The 11953-nt window shown below is 48.8% G+C and overlaps 1 protein-coding gene across 2 annotated transcripts; it reads right to left on the minus strand.

The window, feature by feature from the left end:
* Nucleotides 1–429: 429 nt before the first annotated feature.
* Nucleotides 430–7620, minus strand: aadac (arylacetamide deacetylase). Of its 2 annotated transcripts, none has more exons than XM_084466298.1 (5): nt 7195–7620; nt 5345–5573; nt 4755–4824; nt 2582–2753; nt 430–2340 (listed from the first exon to the last, which is right to left on the minus strand). In XM_084466298.1, the coding sequence occupies exons 1-5, from the start codon at nt 7333–7335 to the stop codon at nt 1705–1707; spliced, it is 1248 nt and encodes a 415-aa protein (XP_084322424.1). In that variant the 5' UTR covers nt 7336–7620; the 3' UTR covers nt 430–1704. The 2 variants fall into 2 exon arrangements, with proteins under 2 accessions (XP_084322424.1, XP_084322423.1); XM_084466297.1 differs by having other exon boundaries at nt 5345–6323; nt 7195–7247.
* Nucleotides 7621–11953: the final 4333 nt, after the last annotated feature.

Here is an 11953-nt window from a genome sequence, read left to right on the forward strand (position 1 = left end):
TTAAATAAAACTCTGTCTTGGACGTTATATTTAATTTCCGCCGTCTGTCTGGAAACCTGGGAACGACTGACTTCCCCAAAGGCAGCTCATTGAATGCTAATGCGGTATTTTCTGTCATATATATTCCTATTCCTCACTTGAATAACCCCAGCACCTCTTTGTATGCTTTTGTTCCCTTTCTACTCCATTGTAGATAGTTCAGCTCCTTTATATATTTTTGTCCTTCCGATTCTCTCTGCTGATACTGTTCCTAGAATCCATCGCCATCAGTCATGGCCCTGGCTCACACACACATCGGAAAGCAGCACAGCCTCAGACTTGCTCACCACAGTAAATAATATTTGATAGTTATCCCTGAGACGCCCTGAAAGTCGGTGGAATTTGATGTATACAACATACACGAGACAAGCTATTCATAGGTTGGGTCTCTTTATTTTCAGAAAAAACAATACACGTCATTCTAGGTACTTATTTTACAAATAAAAACATACAAATCATAATATTTACAAATGAGTAAGGAGCAGAATTATGCAGGGGAAACAAAGCTAAATAATCAGGTACAGTCCATGTAAGATGCACGATGTGGAGCTGTGTGGTTTCTTTGGTAAAACGATATGAACAATCCCGAGTAAGAGCTTCAAATAGCAACACAAGTGTTCCCTAGCCTAACCATCGGTGCAGCCTGTGGGTCGCTTTGGTTCACACATCTCGCACGAAGATCGGCTACACAAAAACCCCACAAAGCTAATAAAAACGACAATGCCCTCTCACATGACGGTGATCTCTAGCACATGTGCTGTTAAAAAAGTCACAAGCTTCACGGAGATAATCAGATCCAACGAGAGATTTCCAAACGGCGACGCAGAGAGAGACCTGATGACTCCACCGGGTTTGTCCGACCTCAAATGACATCCAGAGAGCCGCGGCTATCAGAGAACTGCGGCTATCGGGTTACTGCGGCGCGACTTTTCCCTGCCCTTTCCCCTAAACGGACATCTGTGCTCGGTGAACTCTAACCACTAACGTCCTCTTCTTTTGTGTTGGAAATCCATTCAGATGAACCCAGGTGCAGCCCCGGTACAGCTACCACCGCTTTGTGGTTGACCAAGTTGTCCTCCATGCATGTGCCGTTTGGAAATCGGATTATTTTTACACCTAGGAATTATACAATATATCTGTGGTATGTACTGTTTTTGTTGGTAGCAGTTTATTAAGTGTTATGTGTATCAAGGCAAGCATACACCATTGATTACACTCCAAACGTACTTCTAATAAAATTGAACATTTAATGTAAAGCACAAATCCCTGTAGTATAAAATAAATGTCCGCTCTGACTTTTCGCAACATGACGTGGTTTCATTACTGAGCAAACGCAGGATGCAGGATAGCCCGACCTCAAAGCCTGACCCGTAGTAGGCGTCCTTCAGCAAGGTGCCTAAGCTAATGGAGTGAATGCTAGTCGCGTATAAGTGTGGTTCTTGCATAATTGATGCAAAAAAATTGTACTTCAACCGAAAAAAAACGAGACGAAAAACAACCACAGAAGACTGAAAAAGATAGAAAAAAACGATCGGAAAAGAAAAAAGATCGGAAAAGAAAAACCGTGTTACTCAACAGGCGGCCGACAAACGCTGGGGAACCCACTGCGGGAACGGCACTGCTGCAACCTGCCCGGTGACACCCCCCCTCTCTCCCTCCTGGGCTTTACAAGTTTTCCTCCAGCCAGCGGACGTAGTTGTCCGTCATGCGGCGGGCGATGGCGAAGTCCACGGGCCACATGTTGAACATCAGCGCCCCGTGGAAGCCCGCGCCGTAGTGTTCGTGGGTCACCTCCACGCCGGCGCTGCGCAGCCGTGTCACGTACATGATGCCGTCGTCGCGCAGGACGTCGTACTCGCACGTCAGCACGTACGCCTTGGGCAGGGAGCGCAGGGCGGCGTCCGGCACCAGCAGGGGCGACGCCCGGGGGTCTCCGATGGCCCGGGACGGTCCGCCGCCGTCCGGCGCCGGGACGCCCGCCGCCGTCTGGTCGCGTCCCACGGCCGGGGTGCTGTAGTTGTACTTGGCCCGGTAGGACTCGGGGAGGTAGGCGCCCCAGTTGACGAACTTGAGCAGGTCTGCGGACTCGGGGCCGTTGTGCGTGTTGGACATCATGGCCCGGAACAGGGCCTTGTCGCTGGTGAAGTACTCGCTCCAGAAGCGCACCATGAGCGTGCGGGGCAGGATGGGCATGTCCTGGTTCTGCTGGTAGGACGGGGTGTTGAGGTCCAGGGCCTGGAGCACGGGGTACAGCAGGGCCTGGACCTTCAGCTGGATCTTCTGCTCCGGGTCCTGCCGTAGCTATGGATACCAGGACAGGGGAGGGGGGGGGGGGTGGATACCGAGAGAGGAAGGGAGAAGGAGAAAAATAAGAAAGGAAGAATAGAAATACGAAAGAAAGAATGAAAGAATGAATGTGGTGACAAATCATTTCTCTACACTCAACCAATCTAACTACCGTTGCCTTAACTCTTCTGTTGTCCACAGGCATAGCTTAGCAGTCAGCCTTGTTCTTTGTTGTCCAGAGCTAAGGTCGGCTAACCTGCTGGGACACCGCCGCCGCCAGGTTTCCTCCCGCGCTGTCCCCGGACACCGCGATGCGCCCGGGATCCACCGAGTAGAGAGCCAGGACCTCCTCCTGGAGGAAGTGCTTGACCACACGATAGACGTCCTCGTAAGGGACGGGGAAGTGGTGGGCTGGGGCCAGGCGGTACCTAGCAGAGGAGGAGAGGTCATAAGAGGGGGGGTGATAGGCATGACGCATTGTGTTTTGGCTAGGCTAGTCAGGCTAAGGCCATGCTAGGAGCACATTTATTTGAACAGAAGTCATTTGCTGACTCTTTAGTACAAAGGGCAGTTAAGAAATGCTCAGTTAAGAAACACGACTGCAGTCCAATGGTTAAAGAGATTAAGTGTTCATATTTCAAGGTTTAACCTTTAAAGTGTTCTGACGCCTTGGTTTAGGACTGTATATCACAAAAGTTCAAAGGTCTGAGACTGATTGAAGATGGAGTGAAAAAACGTCTTTGTTTTTTCCTGGGAATATTCCACAACTCCATTTCACCGTTAGAAGTCATTGGATGAAGAATATAAATATGTGGCTGCTTCTGATCGAATATGTTCTCTTTGAATGCTTTGCACTAAAACCTCTCCAGAGATCCAAAGACACAAATGAGATAAATTGACTCTTAGAGCGAGCTGAATTGGGTAACCCTTTGAGTTCACCACAGGAAGCGCAAACCAATCTTAAGGACAACACTGGATGGAAAACCTGTGAAAAGTTGAAGACTTATATGAGTCTGAACAACATTAGTAGGAGTGCTGAGCTATGTAGATATGGTACACTTAGTCACCGTTAATTATTGTATGTATGTATGTTGTGTATGCAGTGTGCATACACAACAACTTACAACTTATAACATACAACTAACATACAACTTTTGTGGTCTTCAGAGGTCCCTTGTTTCTTGAAAATAGTACTTTGGGTAGCATCTTATCCTAGATAGCTTTGTTTTATACCGTGAAGGGGTTAACCGAACAATTGTTAGTGCTTGGCACTTGGTTCTAAGAACATCCTTATTGTACCGTCAGCAATATATTGTTTCTGTTTCTTCTGACAAATTTGATATTACACGACACGTGTGACTCAGCCATTAACTCCATGAACCCCATATTACACAAGGGTGGGTCCCATCCCCTGAAATTTCATTACAATCTCGATACATTCCTGACAGATGCTGACATTATTTGGAAACTCGAAGGAAACTCATTATGAAGGTAGATTTATACTACTCCGTAAAGTGCTGTACGTAGACACAGAGAGCCTGTCAGAGACCCTCTCCGTAGCTCTACGTGCGCATCCAATATTTTTGAACTATCCGTCGAGGCAACGGCGACGGCAAGGGCTGTGAATTGCATTGTGTATCCGAACTCATCCGTCCACATCCATCCATCGGTCTACATACATCCACAATAACCCTAACCCTAACCTTATGACGAAAGGAAACTGTGAAAAATAATGTCCCTAAGGGGACAACTAATAAACTAACTAACTAACTGACTAATTAATAACCATCCATCCATTCAAAGTCATCCATCAATATTCATCCATACATATGCACATGCGCACACACACACACACACACACACACACACACACACACACACACACAGGGCTGAGTGTGCTGAGCGACGTGTGAGTGGGGTAAGCGAGTGAGCGAGAGGACTGTGACACAGCAGGGCCACCGGGGACTGGGCACCGGGACAGTTGATTTAATACAGAGAGTCTGGCGGGGCCAATGGAGAGGAGCCAGCAGAAGCACTCTATGCTATCTGCCACCGCATCTCGTCTGGGGACTTCGGCACACCGGGGGGGGGCCCACTGGAACAGAAACAATCAGTGTGTTCCTGGTGGGGGCGTGTGGCGGGCGTGGGAGTGAACAGGGCTTGGTTCCTTTAGGAACCTGTTTCTGATTGAGTCATACCACAGGGAGCAGCCATGATTGGATAGAGGGGCTTTCATCCGTAACGTCAGTGTTTTTATCGGCTTTGTGCGTGTTGTTTTTGCGGTGTCAAGGAAACATCTGGGTTGTTGGGACAAGCTGGTGTGGCGGTTGGATCGGCAGTGCATCAATTTAGAAGCGTTCAAATCGAGGATCGGGGCTCCAGCAATGCTGTGGTATCAGATGTAAGGATGATTATTAACAGATACTCACTCCACAGAGAGCACCATGGCATCGAGGTCCGTGGCCAGGGTTCTGGCCAGCGCGTCGTATGGGCTCATCCCTGCAGAAGACACACAGGTCATACGAGAATGTCATTATCCCACCTGATGCACCATTCGTTCATTCATTCATTCATCTTATTAGTCGTTACAATAGTACAAATGAACAGGGACCTGAAAACGGCAAAGTTGCCAAATCAAATCAACCTTGAGATTCCATGGAGATAGCGATTATAGTTACTTTTTATAGCTAGTGATTATAGCTACTATGCCCGTAGTATCGTCATCGCCGTCATCTTCATCATCATCATCATCATGATTATGATATTATTATGATTACCATTATGATCCTATAATGACTTCTTCTTCCTTTTAAGATTAGTTTTTTACGTGATTTTTTTCGAACGCTTTGATGATAGAGTGAGCTAGACAGGACGGTACGGGAGAGAGAGGGGAGCACATGCAGCACAGGACCGCCCGGGGCGCCCCCCCCGCATATAAAAGACCTCTATCATAAGGATTGATCTCACGTCAAATCTACCACTAAAGGGCTTCCAGTGCCCCCCCCCCAGCTGTACTCACGGGAGCTACCCAGACACCAGCCCCCGCCGTGCAGGTAGATGACGGCCCGGCGGAGGTGGGCCGTGGGCCGCTCCGTCCTGGGCTGGTAGAGCACCACCTCCACCCCGTCGAAGCGCTCCTCCGTCACCAGCACGTGTTGGTCCGACAGCGGCACCACGCGCTCGGCCAGCGTGATGAAGTACATGACGCCCATGTAGTCCTTCACCCCCAGCAGCTCACTGAGGTCGGCCTGCGCACACACACACACACACGCACGCACGCACGCACAGACACACACACACACACACACACATACACACACGGATGCAGAGACATGCACACACGAGCATACGCATGCACGCACACAGACAGATGCATTCACACACGCAGACGCACACACACATACACACATGCACAAACGCATGCTCCCCCCACACGCACACACACACACACACACACACACAGACGCACACACACGCACACACCCTCACAAGCACAGACACGCACACATGCACACACACACACACACACACACACGCACACACGCACACACATGCACACACACACACACACACACACACTCACACAGGGGGAATGGATTAATTCAAACATGACTTAATATATTTCTTTGCACTTTTTTTTACATTCATTTTTTTTTTTTTTTACATTAGATTCTATTCTAATATTTTTGTACATTTTCACGAAAAGCATTCATTGTGGTCAAAATCCGCCATCCCAATGCATGCAAGCTTTGAAATCAATCATTCTGCCGCGCTCAACAATAAAACCCCGGCGGGACCAGTGCACCGCGTCATGTGAGCGCCGCCGTGGTGGATGTCAGCACACCCCTTAAGACATCCGTGGGTGCGCGGCGGACACACGAGGGCTCAGAGGCCGGCCGCGACAGGCGAGCAGGCTGGTCGACGGTGGGGCTTAGCGCAGATCAGCTGAGACCCGCCATGTCCGCTGTGGTAACCATAAGCACTGAACCGTGCATTTACTACCACCACACACACACACACACACACACACACACACACACACACACACACACACACACACACACACACACACGCACACGTACGCACTCACACATGCACACGTACGCACTCACACATGCACACGCACGCACACATGCACGCACGCACACGCGCACACACACGCGCACGCACATGCACACACACACACACACACACACACACACACGCGCACACACACTCACACCCACACACCAAATCCCATAGAAAAGGGGGTGCCAAATGGTTTTGGCATGGTAAATAAATTGATTTACTAAAACATTTGGAGCAATACCTACACTGTACAATTATTCCATGAAAGAAAATGAACTAATGAGCGATAAATGAATGGGTTTTCATGTCTGAATTGGCCCGTTTTGCTTGGGAATTAGTTATGCAACTGCTATATATATATATTTAAATGTTTGTTGTCTTCTAAACTACAGAATGAACATCCATGTCTGACTCGCGGGATGACCTCCAGAGGCATCTCAGCACAGCCATCAACAAAGAGTGTATTTCCTTAATAGTGGCTATAATTAGAACAGGTGAGCGGCTATACTATGGCTGGATTAGCGTCTGACATAATCTGGTGTAACCAGCAGGGCTATTCGTGGTACAACCATCACATACAGTAGGTGTTGTATAACGAAATATCTAACACTATTTGAGTTGACAGTGAAAAAGTTTGTAAAATTAAACTTTCCAAATAGATACAAATTGAACATTTAAAATCAAATAAGAAATATACAGTACTTCCATTTTGTATTTAGGCTACTTTCTGTGAACAGCCTCGTGAAATCGAGGAATCAGCAAAAGAAAAACGCGACCCAACCAAAGACAGTAAGTGCTTACCAGATGGCTGAGAGCTCTGAAGAGGGAATTGGTCACCATAAGTTTCCATTTTTGATCAATGGCTTCCGGAATGGGCTCATATATATAATAAGCGGATAAAGAGCCGAGCACGATGAGGGAAACGATACCTTTCAACCTCATTGTGCCGGTGCGTCCCCGGCAGCGGAGTCCACGGGTGCAGAATGAGAACAAGGAGCTCTGCTGCTCTTACTGATAAGTCACTCCAGCGGAGGCACAGCTTTAATCTGATATCAAATTAGGATCCGCTCCAGCTGAGTGTAACAGCACGTTTCAGTGTCATTTGATCGCTATCTGCGGGCATTGGTGGAGTGTCCTTCTCTTCATTGCAGTTGTTGTGGTGTTGCATGCGGACGCTCCGTTACGCACGCAGTGCCCTGCGCTGTTTTTTTTTTTACACCGACGGTCCCGCTGACATAATATAACTGTGGAGCGAGAGAGGGTCGGAGATAGGAACACGAGATCTCAACCACCCACTCCCCCCCCCCCACCCCCCTCCCGTCTGCTCCCCCCACCCCCTCCTGCTCACGAGGCAACTTGGACCAAATTGGCCCGGGCTACAAATTCCTCAGGTGCTTCTCCTGCCGAGCACATCTTTCCCCAAAATACTGCTGGTGAAACCATAATGATATATACCACATAATAATCCTGTCGTTCTGTTAATCAGGAGGCCTATTAACAGTAAGCAGGGATCCACTTTCCTTTGCTCGGTGTTTATCAGTATCGGACTGTTTTACGCGCGATAAGATGTCTCACGCCTCTTGCACGGAAAGGGCATACGTACGCCTCTAAAGTCAATATTGGTTTAAATTGCTGTGTGACTAATTAAATGGACAGGCTGCTACAGGCGGCTTGTCACCGCTTGCAACATTTCGTATTGCGACATTGGCTCTTCTACTGGCAATCTGACACCTGTGCTCGCACGTTTGAGAAGGACCCGATACACGATCTGGAGGAGCAGTCGAGTCCCGCTGTGTATTTGTGTCGTAACTAAGAGTGTATCATCATAATGCAGCGTAATACAAGTATAGGCCTGGCTTTAAGCCTCATGTCTTAATCTGAATTTAACAGAAACAAGGCAAACAAGTAAGCCTGGCAAAGACTTGACCTGACCAATACTTCAACCAAAACCTGGTCAAATATAAAAACTGACACCAAAAACGAAACCAAAAAGATATTACAATTAATATAAATGCGCACGCATGCCTGAATTCCTATTTAGTCAGAATTGACCAACAAGGGCGTCAGAAGGCGTTGTTCTCCTCCTGTCCCCGATTCCCTGCAGCGTGTGTTTCTCTCGACGGAGCCGGGCTGCTCTCAGCGGTGTCTCTGTACCGCAGAGGGTTTCAAACCCCCAGGAGACCTAGCGCGTGGGCGTCCACGTGACGAGTATTCCACACTTTATTGCGCTGATCTCGTCCAACTTTCTGTGATCCAACGCAATGGGCTGTAATTGGCACAGGGAGAGAGCGAGAGGGGGGCGGGGGGGAGGCAGGCAAGTGTCTGCTTTCATCACTCTCAAGCTGTGCGGAGACTCGGAGGGGGGGGGGGGGGTTCTCAAGGACAACACGGGGCTGGAGAAGATGCACAGAGGGAGAGAGAGAGAGAGAGATGGAGAGACGTAGATCAATGTCGAGGAGCCGTGGAATTTTTAATCAGTTTCCTCGGAATAGCAAATCACACCTCGCCGCACGACTCCGGGGTTCCCACCACCATATTTCCCACCACCACGGCAGATCAACACCACCCCCACCCACTTACCCCACCACCGCAACCCCCCCCCCCCAACCCTCCCCAACACCATCACCCCCGCTGAGTCTTCTTCTCAGCTTCAAATGTGGGAGTCCTCCTTGATTTGCTGCTGAAACTTCCACTGAGCTCTCGCCAAGCTGTGCTGTGTGTGTGCTGGAGGGGGGAGGAAGGGGAGTGGGGGGGAGGGCTTGATGTCTTCATCCAGTGACATGTTGCTGGGGTATGGTGTGCCTCACAGGCTGCCTCTGGGTTTCATGTTCAGTAATATATCTAAGACTTCCAAAGAATTAAGTTTTCAACCTGTGTCTCTCTCTCTCTCTCCCTCTCTCTCTCTGTCTCTCTCTGTCTCTCTCTCTCTGTCTCTCTCTCTCTGTCTCTCTCTGTCTCGCTCTCTGTCTCTCTCTCTGTCTCTCTCTCTGTCTCTCTCTCTCTGACTCTGTCTCTGTCGCATGTATCTGCTCGTGTGCATCCACACACGCGCACACGCGCGCGTGCACATGCGTAGACACCCTATCTCACTCTCCTCTCTCCGACGCCCTTCGTTGACTTTCTCTTCTTATGAAATCTCAGGGAAGCAACAGTGTGTCCCTGTTCACGCTCCTCCCCGGATCGTCCTAACGTTTCACAACGCCAACCACCCCCCCCCCCCCCCCCCCCCCCCCCCCACCGTCCCCCCCGCCCCGATGAAGTCACCACATAAGCCCCAAGTCAGGAGGTACTTGGTGAGATTCAGAGCGCTGGATATGCACAGCACAGAGCCCATTCCCTCGTGGCCCCCCGCTCGCCCTCATATTCATTATTAATGCCGACCGCAATGTGAGGATGCATCTCTCAGGACGCAGCCTTCTCTCCCCGCTGCTATCAGCAGCAGCAGCAGCAGCAGACCACGCATGCCCTGTGAATAGATAATGCGCAAGGCATTGCTCCCACCCCTGGCCTTCCCTGATGTTTGATGTGGTCTCATCAGGAATGCCCCCCCCCCCCCCCCCTTCCCATGTGACTCCCTGCTTAGCTTGGGCAGGTCGGTGGTCCGCACAGTGGAGACACGTGTTGGATGGTTGCTGCTGCAGCTCAGGGCTTTCTCTGTAGTGTTCACACAAGCTGCTAGAGCTGGCCATGTACCCGCACTCTGCTGGGGAGGTGATACCTCCATCTGGGCGCGCGCGTGTGTGTGTTGTGTGTGTGTGTGTGTGTGTGTGTGTGTGTGTGTGTGTGTGTGTGTGTGTGTGTGTGTGTGTGTTTGTGTGTGACATCGGTGAGAGAGAGAGAGAGTGTGATATCTATATATATATAGACATAGAGAGAGAGAGAGAATTTAATTGAGAGTGTGTGTATATATATATATATTGAGAAAGCGAGAAAGAGAGTGAGAGAGAGAGAGGGAGAGAGACAGAGAGAGAGTGTGTGTATGTGTGACATGGATGAGTGAGAGAGAGAGAGAGAGAGGGAGGGAGAGAGGGAGAGAGAGAGTGTGTGTACGTGTGACATGGATGAGTGAGAGAGAGACAAAAAGAGTGAGAGAGATAGGATGAGAGAGTTGTTGCCGAAACTGAGAAAATCCAGTTTAAATAAACTTCCTCACACACGAGCACACACACCACACACAAACACACACACACACACACCCTAACTGAATATCATTACTCACTCCGTAGCAATCCACAACATCGCCTCTCAAAGTCGCTCCTCGCGCCTCACTTCAGCTCAGCTGAAGACCCAGATCTCAGCGTCCTCATTACATCGTCCTAGTGATACATATATTATTCATATATAATACTCATAATCTATAACACTGCCGCGGATGCCTGTGCTATCGCAGCGCAGCATGGAAGCAAGCGTCAGGCACACGGGGTTTCTGTAAGGGATCGCTGCCTTGCCAGAGGGCACCTCCATTAAGCTAGTCCACAGTCGGGGGGCCCCCCCCCGGCTGAGGACAGGCAGTTCTTATGAGGCTGGCACAGGTACCTGTCCTAGTGCCCACCCCTCCACCCTCTGGTCCACACACACTGATGACATACAGTTTATTTATTTGTTTGTTTATTTAGCAGGGACAATGCACAGCTCATTAGCAGTACCAGAGTTAGCTATAAGCTCATTTTCATCTGTAGTCCCTGGGCAGGAAACAGAGGATCTCTGTCAAAAGGAAAACCTGACACTGAAGTATAAAAACAGTAACACACAATTCTACAACAGTAAAACACAGCAACATAATACGAACAATAAAATCACAACATTAGGACACCACAACAACAACAACAACAGCACAACATTAGGACACCACAGCAACAGGACATCACAACATTAAGACAACAGTCTATGCATGATGGGTACATGCTTGGGTTAATTTCAGCCATGACTTCATCTTACATTTAAAAACAGCAAAGGTGTTCCACTCTCTTATCTGGCTCGGTACTGAGTTCCAAGACAGTACCGCACTCTGTCTGTCTCTCACTCTCTGTCTGTCTTTCTCTGTCTGTCTCTTGCTCTGTCTATGTCTCTCTCTGTCTGTCTCTCTCTGTCTCTCTGTCTCTCTCTGTCTGTCTCTTGCTCTGTCTGTGTCTCTCTTTGTCTGTCTCTCTGTCTCTCTCTGTCTGTCTCTTGCTCTGTCTTTGTCTTTGTCTCTCTCTGTCTCTCTTTCTGTCTCTGTCCCTCTCTGTGTCTGTCTGCCTCTGCCTTTCTGCCTCTTTCCATATGTCTGGCTCTGTCTCTCTGTCTCTCTCCATTTCTTGTCATTTCTTTTGTTGCATAGCAGGTAAGCCAGCATATTTTTCTGTTTCATAACGTTTTCTATAAAAAGAACCTGCAGGCAAGAGATGTTTTTGCGAGGCTTTGCAATATTATCCCGGTAATAATCATAATTAAAGAAAAAAAATGAATCTGAACAAAAAAATAAATAAACTCCCTATGTTTATGAAGCTCCAAACCCGCCAGACATGATTTTATAAGGTCTTGTGTACAGAAATAATGAGCCCATCTCAGAGAGACGCGA

Source organism: Micromesistius poutassou (assembly GCF_964030765.1).
Source record: "Micromesistius poutassou genome assembly, chromosome: 4".
In the NCBI taxonomy this organism is placed as follows: Eukaryota; Metazoa; Chordata; class Actinopteri; order Gadiformes; family Gadidae; genus Micromesistius; species Micromesistius poutassou.

What these genes read in the sequence shown, in the direction of transcription:
- aadac (XM_084466297.1), bottom strand. Translation starts at nt 5,747, where the DNA reads ATGCGTTTGTGCATGTGTGTATGTGTGTGTGCGTCTGCGTGTGTGAAT. An exon ending in CTGGTGTCTGGGTAGCTCCC is followed by an intron (nt 4,825 to 5,344) that starts GTGAGTACAGCT and finishes TGTCTTCTGCAG; the next exon opens with GGATGAGCCCATACGACGCG. An exon ending in GCCATGGTGCTCTCTGTGGA is followed by an intron (nt 2,754 to 4,754) that starts GTGAGTATCTGT and finishes CTCCTCTGCTAG; the next exon opens with GTACCGCCTGGCCCCAGCCC.